Source organism: Thermobia domestica, chromosome 8 (genome assembly GCF_964235325.1).
Source record: "Thermobia domestica chromosome 8, izTheDome1.hap1.1, whole genome shotgun sequence".
NCBI classification, from domain to species: domain Eukaryota; kingdom Metazoa; phylum Arthropoda; class Insecta; order Zygentoma; family Lepismatidae; genus Thermobia; species Thermobia domestica.
The window spans coordinates 44,523,501-44,545,087 of NC_137461.1; the positions used below are offsets into that span (position 1 = coordinate 44,523,501).

At 36.7% G+C, this 21,587-nt stretch overlaps 1 protein-coding gene across 1 annotated transcript in view; it reads left to right on the plus strand.

Annotated features, from left to right (window-relative positions):
• LOC145692852 (uncharacterized) overlaps positions 1-5,553 on the plus strand; it is a 120,767-nt gene extending 115,214 nt beyond the window's left edge. The window contains exon 9 of the mRNA XM_081768371.1: positions 403-5,553. Coding sequence (XP_081624497.1) covers positions 403-602 — 200 coding nt within the window. The 3' untranslated portion in view covers positions 603-5,553. The remainder of the gene's footprint in view (positions 1-402) is intronic.
• Positions 5,554-21,587: the final 16,034 nt, after the last annotated feature.

A 21,587-nucleotide genomic window follows, 5' to 3' on the forward strand; every position in this document is an offset into this window, starting at 1 on the left:
AAATCATAAAATTTCCAAACATTATCAAGAGCGAATTTGAGTGCGAATTAGGCCGAATTTTCATCCATGCGATAGAAACGTTCTTTGTTTGCGATTTGGTAGTGTCTAAACCCGACCATAACATTTTTGGTGGTGAATTTTGACGTGTTATAGAACACAATTTTCAAATCTGTATTTACATTTGTACAGTTAAAAAAAATCGTGCCCCAAAAACTAAATTTTGTGACTTTTTCTTGACTTTCATGACCGTTTTCTGATTTCGTGACTTTTCCGTGACATTCGTGACCGAGAGACACCCTGGTATTATTTCTTAAAAATGATTTTGTTTGTTAATTATGATTCTCATTACATGCTTTAATAAATTTTCAAGTCATTGTAATTTCTTTTAATCTTTCTTTTCAGGAACAAGTGTTTGTAATGGTGACAGTGGAGGAGGAATGGTGTTTCCAATTGCTCAAGAGGACGCTGAAGTGTGGTTCTTGCGAGGAATTGTCAGCATAAGTGTCTCAGAACAAGACAAAAGAATATGCAACACAAAACATTATGTAGTTTTCACTGACGTTTCCAAATATGCTGAATGGATAAAGCATCATTTAGTCTGATTGTTACGTTAGATTGAATTGATTGAATTTTTTTTCCTACTCGAAAGGGTGAAGTTGGTTGAGCCTAGACCTACTCCAACCCCTATGTTTTGAGATTCCAGAGCTAGAACAAGAGATTATTTGTTCATTACAAGTGTGTTTTATATTCGATCAAGATTTCGTTGTTTGTAAAAATGTTTTTGGTTTTATACTACAAGACTTGACTGACTGTTTCTTATTGTTTTTAATAGTATCTCTCAGACAAACACAACTATTTAAATGAGAGATAGCTTTGGATTGTTGAGCAAGACAAAAGCAACAATGACAAATAGACAATTATATAAATATTGTCTGTGCAAGCTAACGACATCTATGGTATAATTGTATACATATATGTAATTATGTAGTGAAAGTCTATTGACTTTATGCATGACTGCTCCTCTAACTAAGGTGTTTCATTTATCTTTTCCGGTTTTACAATGCTTATATAAATTTTTTAGTAAAGGGAATATATTCATATCATCTTATAAATTAATCATAATAATATGCTGATGTTAGGTTTCCATCGAGTATGTATATAGTTCCTCTGTTGTGCATGACATTACGTCATTTTTCTTACTTAAACTTTGTGCTTTAGTCCAGCGGTTTCCAAAGTTCCTTGACGCATTGCAACCTTATTGTATCAAAAGTTCTGAATGGTGACCTGAAAAATCTATTAAAATTTATCATTGAGCACCATTTAGCAAAATGATTAAAAACTGAAAGAGTTAGTTGTTTCTACAGCGCTCGTTAGATATTCCTATCATTGCATCAGCAAATCGATGACTTGGTTCTTAAACCACATTTAATTGCCGCCTTAGTGAAAATATTGAAATATTTCGCTGCGTTTAGTTTGGGATTAACTGCTTTAGTCATAAGAACATTTATATTTAATCAGGTTTAGTAAATAATGCATATTCTATAGGACTTCTAGTGTATTAATGGTGCTTTAAACGTCTTAAATCAAACAACTTTCATCTAATACAATATTTTTACTTGTATCTGAATGAATGGTTAATATCTAGTATTATTCGTTATGTCCTGTTTAAATTAGTCACTGAGGCAGAAAATACAGTTCGAAGCCAAAAGCTGGAAAATATAACTTAAAGTTACATTAGACTTTATGATGGGTGTTTAGTAAAGATTTGTCCTCATATATTTTGCAATGAATGGAAAGCCAAAATTTGACAAACTCCATTTAATTATAGAGACCGTTATAGTGGAACATTGCAAATTGGGACTGCAGCCATGATTGCAGTTAATCATATCTATAGCCTATTATACATGGTCAAAGTTTTCCACCAAATGTTGTATCAAACTTATCTTTGATAGTAATTTGGATAAATGAGTTGGCTAAAAACTTTTACACGCATTATAAACGACCAAATTCAAAAATTAATTTTATTGCTCATTTGTTTACATTTCTTCATTCAATTGCTACATTTATTGGTAGGCATAGAGTGCAAGGCGGTAGTGGCTTGAGGCAGTTATTTAAAAACTGAGCTGTTTAAAAAATAAATCTTAAAATAAACGTGGAAATATGAACCGTGCATGTGAAATGTGAATGTTCATCAACCTTAGTCTCTGGTTTTGCCAGCCTAACTTCAGCCACAATTTTTTCCCCAAGGTTTCATGTGTTTGTATTTATTGTAATATTCTTAAAATTTATAGTTATACAAAATAGGATGCTGCTTGCAGGCAACAATAAGCATTTTAATTGCTTCCTGTGTTCACGTTTAGCGCCACCGCACAGTGATTTTCGTTTGTTTTCTTTGATGCAATGTTGGATAGGAATAGAACAGTTGTATCAAATGTAATCAACCCAAAAGTTGCATACAACTTGGTATCGTACACGTTCAAATTACAATTTGCTGAAAGATTTGATACAATATTTGATGGAATATTTGGTGATGTAAAACCGCCTTATGGTATAAATGGTAACCATTGAACAGCATGATTAGCGAGAGAGAAAGAGTGTAAATCAGAACTTGTCAGGTCTTATAAATAAGTAATTGAGAATTAATTTTGTAACCCCAGAAATGGGCTGTCACTCCCAACAAAGATCAAAGTCCGTAGTAGAACTTTCATTTATGAAAATTTGAACACAGCTGCTAGTACTTGCTATTTTTTGATGACTTCAAGTAGTTTTACCAGCTATAAGATGTATCATTCCTAATTCTGGGATTCCTTTCTCCGAGAAATGGATAAGCGCCATATATCATTACAATTTTAAAAGACTGAGAGCATTTCTTTCCAGTGGAAAATTAAACAATACCTTTAGAGTAGCGTGGAATCCTGGTACAGTACTTTGTTTATACTGCGATCTTACTTCTGGCTCAATGTGATTAGTTGACGTTACATCCTAAGTAATTACTTTTTACAAGAATTTACCTAAATACTTAAGTAATTAGGTAAGAATTTCGTCTTAGCTTTCTTTGTATTATTTCCAGAAAATTGTCTCTAAAAAGAGGAAATCACTATTAACATTTCCCTTGTATGCAGATGATCCTTAGTGATTTTTGTCACTAATTTTGACACTGTCGCTAGTTTCGGAGTAGTTACGTGGTGATTTTATAAGCTGGTGGACCCCATTCAGTTTCAAATGTTGAGATGTTTGGGGAAGATCGGAAATTGGAAACGTATTCGTGTTTGAATGATCGTTAATAGTAGTTGTAAACTGCAGAATGATGCACTAATCCTAATCCTAACCGAAACGACCAAGCAGCGCCGTAACTTAGATTTTTTTCTGGGGGCAAGCATTAATACGCGTATTTGGGCTCCCTAGGAAAAGTCGTTTTTTCTAATTCTTGGACCCTCCTCTTCCCACCTTTCTCTTACTCTTTATGGGCCCCCGAAGCCTGTGGACCCTCTCGCATGGTAAGGTCTGCGGGGCTGTTATTAACCCTCCTGGGCCCATACATGACAAATTAATTAAGGGGACAATATTGATAAATCTCAAAGCCATACAAATGAATATAATTTCTAGGACCTCAAATAGTAGACTTTGTTTTTTTTACTGAAATGGATCCATAACTAATTTTTGTTTTATTTACCTTTTGTGTGCTATTTTGTTTATGTAATGTAGTGAACCTGTTTGATGCTTCATTTATAATTTCATGTTCGTATCGTATATGGGGTAAGAAAATTTTGTCTTAAAATGGGCCCCCTCTAACAGCGAGTTGCCCCCTGCCCCCACAAGTTACGGCCCTGCGACCAAGGGACCTGATTACACTGACTTCATGGCCAACGTGTAACACGGAACTAATAAGAATTATGACGATGTTAAATTGCAGCCTATCCTATATATAGATATTCTCATGATCCATTTCCTTCTAGCCTATCCCACATATAGATATTCTCATGATCCATTTCCTTATGCTCTCTAGAAGTAGACCAGGACAATTCTTTATTCCACACCCCTTGTATTCGTAGATAGGGTTGAAAAGGGGTAATATAGAGATTTTCTAATTTATCCCACTATAATATTTCTCAGGGTTAATATTATAGAGAGACAGTAACGATTTTTCTGCCTTTTTCATAATATTGCTAAACTTATAATAGAAGTAAATAAATAGACTCAATATTCACAGTTAATGATAACCCAGTTTGTCGGTTTCACTTTTGTTACTGTTGTTATTTACTCCAGCCCCAACTTTCGGACTTCAAAACTAGAAATAGTAGATTTCTGAACCCAAATGCTAAGGTGTAACATTATACGTTAGGCTTAATTTGATATGACAAGAAATACTACTATAATAAGCCTATTACTAAAATTTTCCCTCCAAATATGTGGCACTCCAAAAGTAATCACGGCCTACAACTATCTTTTACGACTCCTACAGCAATCCTTATTACACATATTAAATATTGAGCTTACGAATACTTCAAACCACAATAACTTGAGATTTAGGCATCTTTTGTTTTCTTTAACCCATTGATTTATACGAATAATTATTTTTTTCTTTGAAATGAATCTGGAATTTTAATATTCTAGTTCTATCAATTTCTTCGTCAAGCTTAGTTTAAATGCTGCTTACGTTCTCAAAATGACTTAACATTTTGTATATAAGGTTAATATTTCTTATTAAATATTTAAATTATTTTATAACAAAATCTAATTTTCATGAAGTAATCTTTCTCAATTGATGGTTCACGGACCCTTATGGGTCCGTGTCATTACTTACAACTCATAATTTATTAAAAAAAAAAGTGCCATTGACCCCTGTTAGTATGTACTGTATGTTGTAAGCTTATAATATAAATAAAACTATGTAATTTAATTGTTATTACTATTGGCGCCTACTTCTCAACTACTATTACTACGCAAATATCGATATTTAAAGGTGTGGAGTAAACTAAAAGATGGGGTCTGCAACTCTGAAGTAATTGGAAACCATTGCGGTATATAATTTAATTGCTTAAATAATAAATATGGCACAGATATGAATCGTCTATCTACATCACAGACTCTTTTGTGACAACTTCTTTAGATACACAAATATCTCTCTCACACATTCCACATACCTTAAAATTTGTATCTTCTCTTAACGACTGTGTACATTTTCTAATTAGTATGTGGTGTACTTCTATGATGTGAAAGACAGTTTAGATATTTCATAACAAACAGTATTAACTTTTATAAAGACTTTTCTTATGTTTATGTAAACATATTTTGTTTGTTTAGCTTTAGTAAAAGAAAGGATTTTTTTAAAAATGTGTTTTAGTAGAGAGTTGAATTCAAAGTAAATTTAAATCGTGTGAAGATGTTACAGGTAATGTATTTGTGGACTGAATATTACGAAGGTATCAATATTTACTATTGTGTATACTTGTATGTTCATTTTTTTTTAAAAAAAAAGAATACAATCATTTTGTAAATGATCATAATGTGAGTGTGAAAATAAATATATTTCTATAAAAAGTGTATTTATGAAATTCATTTATATTATAAGCTGTTGAGATTATTTCAATTGACTATACATTTGATGATCCTTATATATGCCGTAGTTATTTTTGGACTTCCATTGTGTGTACAGACGCATAGTAACCACAATCTACAATGAATCTGAACCGCTTTTTAACCGAGTTTTTTTTTTAAGGTAAGTGAACAGCGGAGGTTTTGTTATTTTCTGCTGCAACACTAGAAACGATCGTTTACAAAAATCGGCACTTATTATTTTCTCGGAAATGGTTCCAATGAGTAGACGCGCTGATGTCTTAGACTATATGTTTGAGCAACCCCTGCTTTTTAACCTCAAAATGTTTTTGATGTGTTAGAGCAATGTTCGAGTAAATATAAATCTCTTCAGCTTAACACAGAGGTACCCGGCGCCTTTACTATATAAAGTTTTGCTTAGATAGAGCAAACTATACCCGGGATTTCTTTTTACTATTAAGTTTTATTACATTTTTTATAAACAGTATGGCAATATGATATCAAAGTACTATAATATAAATAAAACAACAGGTTAAAGAAAGGTACCGTATCCCAAGGCTCGAGCAGCCTAGCGAAGGATCTCCACAGAGTTCTGACAAGGAAATCCTCGGGGTGCGAGGTCGGGAAAGCAAGAAATCGTTGGTGGCATTAAAAGCCCCTTCTCATCAAACAACCGTATACAAAATATTAGCTGTTAGTGGCCACCACAGGGGGAACCAGGTGGGGGTGCTTTATCAAAGACAGACGCATGTGATGCAATTTCAGGAGGATTTAATTGATACGAGGGAGGTGGAAGGAATCTGATTCTTTGGAAGTGAATAGACAAGGCAAAAATAAAGAATACCTATTTAATGGAAAAAGCTGAGCAACGACAGGGGCAGAGGGCATAACCCCCGGAAGTGCTGCATGCATGTCCAAATATAGAAATACCGTCAGGCCACAATAAGGAACGAAGTCACGTAAAGACAGTCACAGTATATATATATATATATATATATATATATATATATATATATATATATATATATATATATCGAAAATTCAAACACTAGTAATGGAGAAAAATAACAGTGAACCACTAGTGACGTACTTACTTCAAATAGGTGACATGGATGTAAACCAAGGTCCCATTGGTGATGCATAAAATCCAAACTCTTACGGAACATGCGTGTTGCATGTCACAAAATGTTCATCTGTCATGTTGAAGGAATAGTCCAAACATACTGGCACCTTGCACCTCGAGCAACGAATAGAAAACGATAAGCCACAATGGCGACACTGTAATCTCTGTGAGATCAAAGGCCAACTTCTTTGGAGTTATAAAGCATTCAGGACGAGCACATTGGTAGCCAGTTCTATGAAATGCGTACAGGATCATATTGGTATATCGTGGTGAACAGAACTGAGAAAGGTGATTGCATGCAGTCGAATCCAAAACAGTCGATCATGGAGCTGTTCCTGCAAACGAGAATCCCGAAGAGCGTAACCGCAAATGATGCGAAAGTAAGTCTTGTATGCTTTAAATAATAATAATAATAATAATAATAATAATAATAATAATAATAATAATAATAATAATAATAATAATAATAATAATAATAATAATAATAATAAATATGGTTGAATTTGTCCAGTGGCTCCAGGTGGAATGAATGATATCATGATTTTTTTTATACGCAGACCAGAAGTTCATCAGAAGCAAGTTATTGTCACCAGCTATGGGCCAAAAAACAATGTTCATACCAAAGTCGCAGTTCCTGAAATTCCATTTTACCACTCTTGCTAATAGTGGTGTACACATTCCCTAATGCATTTGTAAGTTCGTCCACACAGGGCCAAATTGTGAGCGGTAGAGAACCAGCAACTTCACGTAGAACAATAAATAATTTGTCTGCTAGCGTCCCGTCTTACTGAATAATTGGCATTATGGTGTAAGAGTGGGTCAAAGCACTGATGGACGTTGCTCGTGCCACACCTTTCTTGATATCACGAATAGCCAGGGTACCTTTATTATGCATTTCCTCTTCGAATCCTGACTGGTCTGCATTGAAAACACAGTTCCTGAGGAAGGTGGGGTTCAGTGCGTTCACCTCATTTGGAAATTCCTGTACGAATGCTGTAGTTGTTTGTTCATCGGCACATTGTCGTCTTGTTTGAAATTTTGTGATTTACGTCTTCCTATTCTGTAGTGTTTCTTAAACTTCTCCAGCCGCCCTTTGCTTGCTTGAAAGTCAGTGTACTCAATATCACGTGCACATTGAAACCCATAACGTTATCTATCACTATCATGATCATCGTGTAATTCGTCCGAGCCTGTTTGAATCGCATGAACACCAGTTATCGTAACAATCTTGCTTTATCCTCCTGTGGCTCCCCGTTTTTTTTATGTACTATTTGATCATATTGCTGTTCATTAATACGAAATCTGTTCATAATCGTTTTCCTTTTATGACGTGAATGTTCATACATATAGGTAATAATGGTCTGTATCTTTTCCACTGGCATTGCTTCCCCTTTCCGCTGTTTACTTTGTGTGGAGGGGATAGTGGCATCTGAAGTTGCTGATGACAATCCCGCCTCAATATCGGTTGCTGTATTACTGTCCCTATTATACGCCTCGTCTTCATGTGCCTCCAGTTCTACGTTGTCGTCAAAATTCAGAGTATCTGCTATTATGCAATTAACAGTATCGTCCTATAAAATGCGAGAATTTCATTGGCCACTTCCTTTTCCTTATCGGATATCTCTTCTGTTCTTGGCACGCGAAATATAAACTTTGGCAACTGTTGTTGCAAATACCATGCAATATTAGCTCTGTTAACGCTTTCCATTGCTACCTACCTTTTCTGCTACATACATACAAATCATTACGCTGTTGCATTTACACATTCGTCACTGCTCGTTCACATGTTTTACTGTACGCATCTACTACTCTATTCGACTACATCTCGGGCGAACCCGTCTAGGGCTTGTCCACTACCATAAAGTAATAATATAGTATAAGAGGTTTCAGCTGCTCTTTCCGCTGAAACTGTGGCGTCACCACTCAAGGAAGTTGAACACAACGAACTAGTAAAAGCAAGAACGAATCAAATCATTCAGAGCACGTGAGTCTGATAGAATTAGCCAATGATACACTTAGCTACTGCCAGTAGCAGACGATGCAGTTAGTTACAACTCTAATCAGTAGTGTTGCAGAGTCACTTTTAGTGCATTGAGGGAACGATTTGAATTTCCATTAGGAATATTGGAAGTTGTTCATCAGGGTAATAAGAGTCCACTACTAACACGCATTCGCCGTCAGTACCCAGTGGCACTTCGGTTGCCCTTAACAACGTTTCCCTTTCGCCCTGTCCACTTCTGCTGTGATTGGATACCATTCCGTCACTTCGTCGAATGTGAATCACTTCCGGGGCTTATTCCCCCTGGCCCTATCGTTGTCTAGCTTTTTCCATGAAATACGTATTCCTTATATTTGCCTTGTCTATTCATTTCCAAAGATTCACATTCTTTCTACCTCTCTCGTGTCCATCACGTCCTCCTGAAATTGCATCACATACGTCTGTCTTTGATAAAGCCCCCTGGTTCCCCCTGTGGTGGCCATTAGCAGCTAATATTTTGTATACGGTTATTTGATGGGAAGGGGCTTTTAATACCATCAACAATTTCTTGCTTTCGAGACCTCTTACTCAGAGGGGTTCCGTGTGAGTAAACTAAATGGAGTGGATTTAGGATTTTTAATGATACACTCAAGCAGAGAGTGTAAAAAACCCAGAAAGCTCCTTGTAAGATGGATGACTGAGGTTAAGGATTCCACAGAGTCCCGAGCAGACTAAGTAGGCAGGATAGGAGGCCTAGAGCTCCGAGCAAGCTAAAGGCTTTGGGGTAGGTTTTCCTTAAAGCTCTAGGTAAGCTAAGAGAGTGGATTCAACCAACCAGAGCTGATACCAGATATGGAGGTGGTCCTGGTTTTATAGCTGCTGCGGTGGCGCTGATGGTATTTTTCGTCACGTGAGTAGTGGTGATGATGGATTTGCCACTGTGTTGGTTTGTAATAGGACGCACCTGGTGTTGTTTATAAATACTAACACGCTTTGATTGTTTGTAAACAGAGCCATGTGTGGGATATTGCAATATACACAGGTCGCATACAAAGTACTGACAATACTGTTCTCATGTCAGAGGGCTGTGTCTCAGTATTATGAGTTCCGTAGCTGATAAAGGAATAGAATATGATAAAGTGCAGCAAGTGATAACAACTGTGTGTCATTCAGTCAAAAGCAGCAGTGCTGTAAAGTAGAAGAGGCAAGTAGAAGCGCCATAACAACATGTTTCAGAAAGACGAAACTCTCTTTCCAATTTCCATCCTCTTTGATAATGCACCATCTTACCCGTAATCTAGTGTCTGAGAATATATGAAAAAAATTCAAGTCTCTACGCTCAAAGTTCGGAGATTTGATGAATGACAAACAGAAAGTTAAACTCTTCTTTTCCTCTTTAAGGATCGTAAAATGGTAACCAACAAAATTCTGTCGCTTTTTCATCCACCATTTTCGAACATCAATATGCCACCTAAGACGTACCTGGAAAATAAAAAATAGTTCCTATCAGTATCCACGACCTTCTGCCAACGTTCTTGAAGGCCATGGATTCCATCGCGGTAGAACTTGGTGGGCCGTGAAGCGAAGGTATCAAGTGCATTTTGCACCGCTACTAGGGATTTGAACTGGCGTCCTCTAAGGTGATTGTCCAAGGAATGGAATAGGTGATAATCGGATGGTGCAATGTCCGGGGAATATGACGGATGCAATAGCGTTTCCCATCCAAGGCGTAAAATGGTGTCTCGGGTCATCCTAGCCACGCGAGAGTTAGTGTTGTCCTGTAACAGGAAGACCCCTTTGCAATTCGGAACTGCTGGCTCCAGAGTTTTGAATTTTTCTTGAACACGACTCAACTGCTGACAGTACATACTTGCATTGAAGCTCTGACCAGCTGGAGGCAGTTCCCGATGCACGATGCCGGGAGCAGTCCGCCAAAAACACAGGAAGACCTTCTTCTGGTGCAGTGCTGGTTTCGACTGTTTCGAACCGGTTCATGGGATACTAACTAATGACGACGGCGCCGTGGTGCTTTGTACAGGACCCACTTCTCATCACATGTCAACACCCTTTCTAGAAATGTCTCCTTCCTCAGACGAGACAGCAAAGAAGGACAGGTGTCTGCTCGCGTTGCCTTCTGACCCGGAGTCAAATCATGTGGGACCCATCGACCCAACTTGTAGTGCTTCCCACGATGATGGAGGTGCTGCCGAATGGTTTCTCCACTCACACTGTATTGTAGTTCCAGTTCCTCACATGTATGGCCACTGTTCGTCTCAATTGATGCCTGAAGATCTTCATTTTGTACATGTGTTGGTCTTCCGGCATTTGGTGTGTCTTCAAGTGTTTCGTCACCATCCTTAAACTTGTTAACCCACCGCTGCACTGTCCGCGTAGTCACAACACCCTCACCAAAGGCCTGGCGTATCTTCCGCCCTGCCGCTACGGCATTTGACCTCAGTTTGAACTTGTACAGCATACACGCCATTATGATATTCTGTGGAGGTCCGATGTTCACTCTGTCCTTACGCAAGTTCAGAGTGTAACTGAACTGCCACAACCAGGTAATATGTTGGATATACCAACACCAACAACTGACCTTCGCTCTATCTCCATTCGCATTCAACTCACGATGTGAGGGCCAATTGAACACGGTCCTCCACAAAAAGCGACAGAACTTTCTTGGTTACCATTATATTTTGTTGAACTCCGCCCTATTCTCAAAGAAAAAAACTCAATTTAGAAAAAAATCAAACTCTGTTTTCCATTTTAGAGGTCGAATGGGTCTAATTTAATCTCTTCTATAATCAAGAATCCATGGAAAACATTTGTACAAAATTTCTCGTTTTTTTTTTTTTTTTTTTTTTTTTTTTGCTCACATCAAGAAATTTCCTCTTTAAACTTTTTTTTTTTTTTTTTTTTTTTTAAGAGTATGGGAAAGAGAGAACGAGTCAGGAAATGACGCATGTTTAGAGTTTTGACGCTTACTTCACAAATAGAACACACACTAAAATAATTATCTTTTCACCTTTTAGATAGCAAAATAACTTTCCTTATTAAAAGCATAACTATGTTCTTTCTTTCACTTTCGAATAAATCTTAAGAGATACTTACGAAGAAATACTATTTTATAGTATAGCTTTATCTACGGTTAGTTGCCAGATCCGAATCGGAAATAAATAAATATTGTGTGAGAAAAAAAGAACGGAAAAGCTGTAGAAAATATGAAAAGAAAGACACACTCAACTACTATATGAAATGAAAAGAAATGAAATCTTTAAGTTTTACGTCCAACGTTTATGCCAGTTAGGCTAAAGAGACGGTGATGATGAGAGACGAGTGAAATGGTGGAATGAGAAGTAAGTCATAAATTTCACAGAGCTGCCAATTTAGCTTATTTTCGGCTAAATTTAGCCTATTTGGAGAGGCATTTAGCCATACAAATGTACGAAATGCTTATAGCCTTAAATATAGCTTATTTTATGAACCTCTTTTGCCATTTTGACTTTTTTTTATTAGCCGTTAAAGTAATTCTAAAAATACTCTTCACTTTGAAAATAAAAAAAATGAGCCTGTTTGTCATTATATATTATGTAGTAATTGATTTTTCTAGGCAGAGGCAGGCCCGAAATCAGCCACAGAGGTTTGGGGGGGGACCATAAATATATTAGGGGTAGCAAGTCATCAAAAATTCTCTTACAAATATTTAAATTGTGTTTTTTGTATTGAGGTCTGGAGGGGCCGTGAAAAGTTTTTTTAGGGGGCATCCCCCCTAGCCCCCTCTAGTTGCGGGCCTGGACAGAGGGTGTTTTATTACGCAACAAACACTTGGTTTTCATTCTTCTTCTCTCTCCCCACCCGCAGAGATACAACTACTTAACAATACTTATCGACTCAGAAAGAGAATTTTAATTTCGCTCCCGTAACGACTCCGTGTGCTACTTTTTAATTATTTTAATTTTCGCATTTCATTTCAAGAATAAAAGTTTTCTAATACAAATTTAGTAAACTGTTTGATTCTTCAAGTCACAGAGATTGTTTTTGTTTATCAAAGGAAAGAAATAGGATACCAAATTAGCTTGAAAACTCGCAATGTAATCATGGTGATTTATATGGGTGTACGGAGAAATACGAAGTGTTTGTAAGCACTATGACCTGCCGAGAAAAGTACTACTGAAAATGGGGACAATGGCAGTCTACACAAACCAATCCACAATCCAACGATCTTGCATCCAGTTACAGCGCCTCGGCTAGATGCGACATTTTCGATGATGACTTATTTCAATTTAACTGATAATATGGCTATTGACTTTCACAAATCAAATAAGTTCTTGATGGATTTTATTATATTTAAAGTCATGTATGTTGCTTGTTAGTATTCAGCGAATAAAATTTAACAGTTCAAATTTTACTATAACTAAAACTCGACTCGACTCGAAACTCGAAGCAAATTCGAGTCGAGTCAAAGGTAATTTTCTCGAGTCGAGTTCCGTGTCGAGTCACTGTTTTGAGGTCGAGTTTCAATGAAAACTCGCTCCAACTCGCTCGTGCCCATCTCTACTTATTCTACACACAAAAAAAGGGTTTTAAAATCTGCAATGTGGGTTATTGAATAGCAGTTCAAAATCTAACCATTTTTCGCGTGAAAAAGCTTATTTTTGAAGGCCATCTAGCCTACTTTATTCAGAGGTTGTTGGCAACACTGAAAGTTCATTGGTGCAGAAACAAAATATGAATTATATCCTGCGGAGACTGATGGTCTAGTCCTGAAATTTAACTCTTGGAAGCGAGGTAGTGAGGTAAGGAACGACCTATCCAGTGAGGATTGATTTAGTATGTTGGATTGTGGATCCACCACCTGTACCATATTTAAGTTTCGGTCGACGTTTGAAGCTTACGTTACTAAAGCCCTTCTATTTCAAGTGTGCCCTCGGAAAATGTGTGAAACATACTTCGGCACCACTACCGGCGCTCTCTTACGGAGGAAGCTTTCCCTTTGCTTTGAGGAAAGAAGTGAATGACCTCGGCCGTGTTGCCAATTTGCCGTTTGGTCTTGACGAATGAAGATCGTAGAACTACTTAGAATGGCTAACAAGACAGTGTGCATAGCGAAGTCTGTGAAATAATTCATTGTGGCAACCTTGTTCGCATCCAACAATTGTAAGATATTGGCCAGAGCAACTTGTCCCTCCGGAAAAACACACATTGACAGCAGAGCCAGAAGGGGCACAGTTGAAATAGAAAGACTTTAGTAGGTCGTGTTCTTTATGAAATGAAGTTTCTAATTAGTTTTATGTCCCTCGGTAATACCCTTTAGGCTAGATTAGGATTAGGAGTTAGATTTTTAGGCTTTTGTCGTCTATGACATGTTGTCTATGGTCTGTTGGGAGATGATGTCTCTCGGCGATGACATTATCCAAGGAAAGGGAAGGAAGCGGACTGGGACCTATATGTTAGGCACTATCCCGGCATTTGCTTGGTGTGAATAAGGAAAACCCAAGAAAACCTCACTCAGGATAGCTGGCATGAAAAAACTTTTACACTTTTTCGACCGAGTGTCTCTACCGGGAATCGAATCCGGGACTGCCTTTAGGCTAGATATAGGTGATTAATGAAAGGGTATGATTATGAAATATCTAGCGAAGGGATAATGTAGGAAAAATAGAAAAACCCCGAAAAACCCAACAGTCACGATGTTGTCCACCACAAACTCACATGACTTAGAATCGAAGCAGGCATCCTTTGCAAAAGAGGTGAGCGTTCTACTACTTAGCCATAATGAACCCTCCTGTCCTTCATGATCACGGTGTTGCACAAGAACGTAAAACGAGAAAACTAAAAAAAATGGCAATTGTAACACTAAGTTAGTAGCAGAATGAGGGCTCTCTGATTCCATTCAAGGCCATATGACTTTGAGGTAGACACAATCATGTCCATGGGAATTTCTCCCATATTTTCCTCTTGTTTCCCAAAGACTTTGTATTATATTAATTATACTCCCACTCCACTCCACCCCCACCCAAACAGCTTTCTCAACTAGAATCCTATATTTCGTGTTGTTATGCTTCACCTGTTAGCATAACTGTAGGAACAGCACCGTTTCACTATTTTATTAGTTTATATGTTGTTTCAGTTCTTTTGTTATGTTTGGAAAAGTTGTCTGATTTTGAACTTTGTTGATTTTGTTAACCTATGTGTCAGCTGTAGACATGTGAGTAACTTGGATTAATGGTCCACATCTTTTTGGTAACGCCGAGAAGACCAAGAACAAGCTTGAAATTTAAAAAGAAAATGGATATACTCCGTATATGTATTAAAGAAATTATTGAGGATTCAATTTTAAATCAGAATAAGCTTCAGAAAACCTCATAAGGGCGCTCGCCGACTTCATCCACAAGGTAAGATTAATTCTAGATACAAATTTTTAACACACAGGGTTTCGTGGCAGTGTTAACTGGGCAAGTAGTCCTATGGAAAGTTAAAGTATCGCATCGGGGAAGCTTCTACTTCCCTATTGCATACCACTTCGTTTCGTAATGTGATTAATATTTGAGTTTAAATTATGCAAAATTCTCAGTTCGACCAATAGTAAAGGAACAGTTGCATGGATGACATGCATATATTTACTGTTTTAAATCAATCTTTGGAAGCAGTGCATGCTGTTCCTAACAAAACTGTAAGAGAAAGATGCGATCAACGATTCAAAATGGATTATAATGCATGGTTTGGGTTGTTACATGATGTTAGGTTTGAGTATTCGTAGACATATTTTAACTTACTCGTTACTGCTGGAGATATTTTTAGAAACGTTCCTTATGTACTCTCAGTGTTGAGAATAGTTTATTTGCCTAAGACAATAAATAATAGTATATAGGTCTACACATTGTTCAGTATCCTTTCGTCGAAGTCAAATGTATTTATGAATACATACTAAGTACGTATTGTATGAGAAAATAAGTTAACAATTGCATGCTACGGTAAAATTGCATGATAGCTTCCCCAGGCTGTACACTTTTAAAAGTAATTTCACTTAGTTTTGTGGTATTCTGTCACAAAATGATCCAATTTGTACGATACTTGCTACAGCGTCCAGCCAAAGGCTGAATATCAAATTTGGTTCTCATGGTAACAGAAATTAAAATTTCTTTTCGGTTGTCACGAGAACCAAACCTGGTACTCAATTAGCAAGTATGATGCAACTTACAATTTTAGACATAAAAGCTTAATGACAAGACTATGTCTATATATTAAAATGCTAAGTTCATTTCTTGTCTGGAAAGAAAAGTTTATATGTTTGCCTCCAATCCTTTCGACAATGAGATCTCGAAAACCACAGGTGCCGTTTAAGCTGGTCGATTCCAAAGTTTGCGTAGATTGTCCAGTTCTAATTGAATATTTAAAATACGTGGCAGTTGTTTCTTTATTACACTTTTTAGGAGTGCACTACAAGTGTTGAAATTTTAAGAAAGTAAAACATCTTTTCACGTGAGTTACACATTCCAACACAACATAGTTGTATATAGAGGTTTTATATCTCTCAGGCGTTGTTGCATAGCGAAATAATCAGAAACGAAGGATAACCTTTTCTCCAGGCTGAAATGAATCTATATTGTATGGAGTGTTTTGCCCAATGAACACTATATATCACTGACATTAAAATTAATTGTGTATGTAATGTATTTGCTTATTACGTACTGCATGCAAGAAGAAAGAAAATACTGATCATATGTGAATTAGAAACTCCAACCGGAAGTACGTTCAAATCTTGCAAATGGTGCGGGATATTGAAAAAAAAATCAATCGAAAGAAATCTCCCCTTTATGGTACCCCTTGCCGATTTTTATCAAAGGTTTTCACTTGTGTGTGTAAAGGGACATGTTCAGATATTGCGAGACATGATAAAGAGATTCATGCTGAGCTCATATGTGAATGATGCGCTGTGTAGAAAGCGCAGGTTCAGCTAGTCTATATATTAAAATACTAGGTTTACATGTTTGTCTCCAACCTTTCGACAATGAGATCTCGAAAACCACGAGAGCTAGAAACGTGCCCTTTTCACTGGTTGATTCCAAATTTTGTGTAAATGGTCCAGTTTTAGTTGAATATTTTTTTAAAAAAACATGCCCGTTATTTCTTTATCACATTTTTAGGGGTACACTGGAAGTGCTGAAATTTTTTAAAAAAAACATCATATCCTGCAAGTTATACATTCCAACACCACGTCGTTGTATATCGGGGTTGTATATCTCTCAGGCGTTTTGTTACTGGCCAAATGGTAATGAAAAACGAAGAATAATCACTTCTTCAGGCTAAGATGAATCGTTATTGTTTGGAGTGTTTTGCCCAATGAACACCATATATCACTGGCGTTATAATTCCTTCCTTTAACTGCTTTATACCGCAAAGGGACGAGGCATTGACAACAGACGTTCTTATAAGTAAATCGAGAGCTACTTTTCTGTACCGCTTCAAACTTTTTCTCAGAGAGCATGAATACGACGTCATTTCATCTACGAAATCTACCCTTGTTATAATCTACAGTAAAAGGTTTCCTCTGTGAAAAATTTACATCTCATGTCCGTGTTCAGTAGTTATCATTAACACATTGCATTTGTGTTTCCACTTCAAAACTGCAACTTCCCTTTCCTTCAGTTTCTTGCTCATGACAGCTTTTGGAACTAATTTTCTGTTAGAACGAAGCGTACCTATTAAATGAGTTTCCCTTTACATGAGTTCATGAAGCAATATAAATACTGGTGTATCTGCATAAATTGTACGCCCAAAATTCAAATATAGTTTGGTTAATTCTAGCACTACTTTTAGTTGCTACCCTCTACCTAGTTTTGCTGCCCTAGCTGTGTATATTTTATAGGAAATAGTGTAACAGTCCTTAGCACATATTTTGAATATTTTGATACCATATCTATGTCCCTTATTTTTGATATATTGACAAAAACTCATCGGTACAACAGATTTGTCGGTACAAATACTATTCTCTGAAATTTAATATTTATTGTTTGTATTTGTCTTCCAACACTTGAGCAAGAGTTTGAATGTTGTGGAGTCCGTCCCCTGGTGGGCAGGTCATATTAGAGCAATGGAACATACGAAGTAATAACTCGAGAAGATTCCGAGACCAGAAGAAATTTGGGAACATTGTTTTTAAATAGAAATGACTTGCTCCAACGCGATGCAATCCTTGGGATTTGAAGTACCTCCTCCATCCACATGCAAATGTCTATAGATTTCCTCATTTCTACTCTGTTTGTATCTATCCACTTGTAATCCGGAAACATGACGACATATTCATATTTCTTGATAAATGTTGCATAGCGTAATGATTAATTTCACTCGTTAAGTAATCTACAATAGGCTATTGTTGTCAAAGAATAATTCATAATACTCAAGAGGGCTAACATCAGGAGATATGTCATAAAGATCAGGATTAACTCCGACAGGCCCATCATTTGGGTTGTATTTAATGTTAGACTATATACACTAACTTTATCTACATCATTCCATTTGAACACATGGCTAGGATCATTACCAGAAAATTCAACTTCCTCTTCACTTCGGAAACACACACATATATCATTTGGAGTAGCATGCACATTTATCTTTGATATACAAGGGTCATTTGGGGTTAACTTATTGGTGTCCCTCCGTTTCTCTAAAAATCTGGAAAATTTACACGAGAAAGGAGATAGGAAATAGTGATTTGGAGTTCTCACGTGATCTTCAGGAGTGTAAGGTTGAGACGAAAATCATGTTTAAAAAAAAGGAAAAAATTACATGGTACTATTTGCAAGACGCAGAAGCTTTCGATGCTTGAGGACCATGGTAGCGTATACCATGGCGAATTGATATGCTGCATCTGTATTTCTGCTATGAGCTTTACTGACTTATTTGAGAATACTGAAGAGGAGCTATTGAACTTCTTTGAGGCGCACGGATTACTGAATTTGAGAACACAGTGTAGAAAGTGTGGGAAGGAAATGAAAATCAACAATCGTAGAGGAAATGATCGTTTCCGTTGTAATGCAAGAGTATGAAATGGAAAATACGTGTGGGAAAAGACGGCAACGAAGGGAACATTTTTCAAAATGTCAATGTTATCTGTGGAGAAATTGTTGTTGTTCGTACTGTTGTAGTGCGTTTGAAAACGAAACAAACCTAACCTAAACGGCGTGACAAGCATCTTGGCATTTGAAAGCGGCGCTCCAAGTTCCTTTTAAATGCTGCTAGCAAATGAGAGGCCAACGGTATTGCCACGTTTAATCAGTACACATCCCACGTCTATCCCATGTCATCTGATCGCGCCGTAGTTTATCTGCTTAGCCATAGCTACACCCTTTTACCACTTGGCAACGTCGCACCAGAGCTTGCGTTTTATTCGTTTAGATGAAATGCCAAGATGTTTGTCAAGGCTTTAATAATGTTTAATGATTTTTTCTTTACGTTTCAAACTGGAGAGGCACCTCTAATGTTAAGCCGTCCCTTGTTATAGACCTATCATTATTAGAGATTCCACCTCCATTTCGGAAACACACATGTCATTTGCAGTAAGATGCACACTTGTCTAGTCAAAACAACAGTAGTTATTTTTTTTTTCTTTAAAAATAATATTGTGACTCAATTTTATCGAGATCCTAATTACCATACTGTTTTGTTTTCATTTATGAAGAATTTACTATAATTTTCTACAATATAACTCATTCAATTATACTATGCACAACCTAAGTAATTAATGCAATTTACTGAAGCAATCGTGCGTGCAAAAGGACCATTTATTTTAATACAATATGGCGTGTAATTATTTATTCTTTTAAGTATTTAAAGGATTCTTTTACCTTGAATAGCTCAGATTCAGAGTTTTGACCTCGTAATCCAAAAATAGGATTCTGAGAATGTGAAAACTGCTATGATTGAGTTCCAAATTCAAAAATGAGATGAAACGAAATATTTCAGTTTAACGTCTCACGATTATGCCCGTTATGCTAAGGGATACAATAATTAAGATAAGCGAATGATGATGGAAGAATTGGTGGACTGGGAATGTGGGAGGAAACGAGAGTTTCTATGGACATGATGTTGTCCACCACAAACTTATTTGGCCGGGAACAGAACCAGGGACCTCACGCACCAGAGGTAAGCACTCTATCACTGAGTCACCGTGCTCCCTAGAGTCCTAAATTGGAACCGTATAGTTGAGGAATATTCAGGGCTCCTTTGACATAAATGAATCATTCTTAAAATTTCATAGTAAAATTTTATCTAACCAGTAGCAATGCTGCATTTATTTTATTACATACGAAATCTCAATTCTGACCTCATTCTGTCATGGACTACTAGTTCATGATCAATATGAAGATAAGGTACTTGAGGAAATGTCCCACATTTTCTGTACTTGAGGAAAACGTGCTTGGGAAAATAACTCGATATCGTAAATTTTATGTGTCTTCATGAACGTAAACATGAGTCAAAATCGACCCTTGCTTCCATTTAACTTTTTGAAGTTGGCCGTCCCCTCCTCCGAAAGAGGTATTCCCGGGATGCCACTGTTTTCGAAAATTAAACCGTTTGTTTCCGCATATGCACTTTTGTACTTCACTTTAGTTTCAAACAATTATTTGCTATTCTGTTTGAGTTGCAGCATGGAGAAATTCTCGCATTAACTTGCTAATGAGCTCATGTAGGCAAAGTGTTTCCTCTCAAAGTTGTTCAAAATTTAGTGATTGTTTTAATGGGGACAAAATCCGACCCTGTTTTCATTTAAAATTCTAAAGTTTATAAGTAATCCTGAGACGCCTCTGATTTCAGAAGCATCACCACGTGATTCGGCACATACACTTTGGTATTAATATTTTTTGTTTCAAAGATTTCTGTAACAAAAAATGTTAATACCAAAGTGTGTGTGTGTGTGTAATGTGTTTAAGAGTAAATCCACTGATTCACTCAACTTATCTCCAAATCTATTTGGCGTAGAACGTTGAGATTTTGTGTTTATGCTTTTGTCCTAGATTGTACATTCAACTGGGTTTTGTGAAATGCAGTAAGTGGGATTGTGTGATGATTTTTTCGCCCTTTTCCAGATCCCCGAAACTATCAGGCATAGAACATTGATATTTTGTATGAACGTTCTTTTTTGCATCCTAGGGTGTAGATTAGACGGGATTTTTCGAAATGCAACCTGGGACTGAGGGTTTTTTAATTATCACTATTTACTAGATCTCCGAAACTACTGAGCGAGAACCATAAAATTACGTTGTGTTATTTACTTGCAAGTATTCAAGATCGAATACGATATTCGATACGATACTGATTGCACAGTTGTCTCGCTGAAATAGTTCCAGCTCGCATCTTTTGACCATGAGAAAATATTATGGTCACCAGGTCCAATGAATGTCCATCAATATCCAACACACAACATGGACTCAAGCGGATGTTAGGTGTTCAATATATGTTCATTAGGAAGTCCATGTATTAAATTTTCATATTTTAAGAAAAAAAACTTAAAAAATGATATTGCGGTTCTTTCAAAATGCTACTAATATAGTCAAGTTTTTCGTTGGCAATAATTTGAAAGTTAATTGTTACGTCACTGGTGACTCACTTCGAAATGCACAGCCTTAAGTAACGTCGCTTACTGTTCCATAGTCACGCACTAATTTTAACTCAACTACGAGTCTGACTGTAAAACAATAAACATTCTAAGAAGCTCCTAGCCAAACCAGAAGCACTGATGTTCTTGGTAAAACGAATAGTATAAACAACACCCTATAATATTTATTTTTAAAAATCCATTTTTGGACATTCTTTTGCAAACGAAAACCGGAGAACAATTTAATCTTACTCTTACGGAAACAATTTAATGATAAAGTCTTCGAATCGTCTATGCAATTCTATTACCCAGCACGCAAACTACGCCCACGT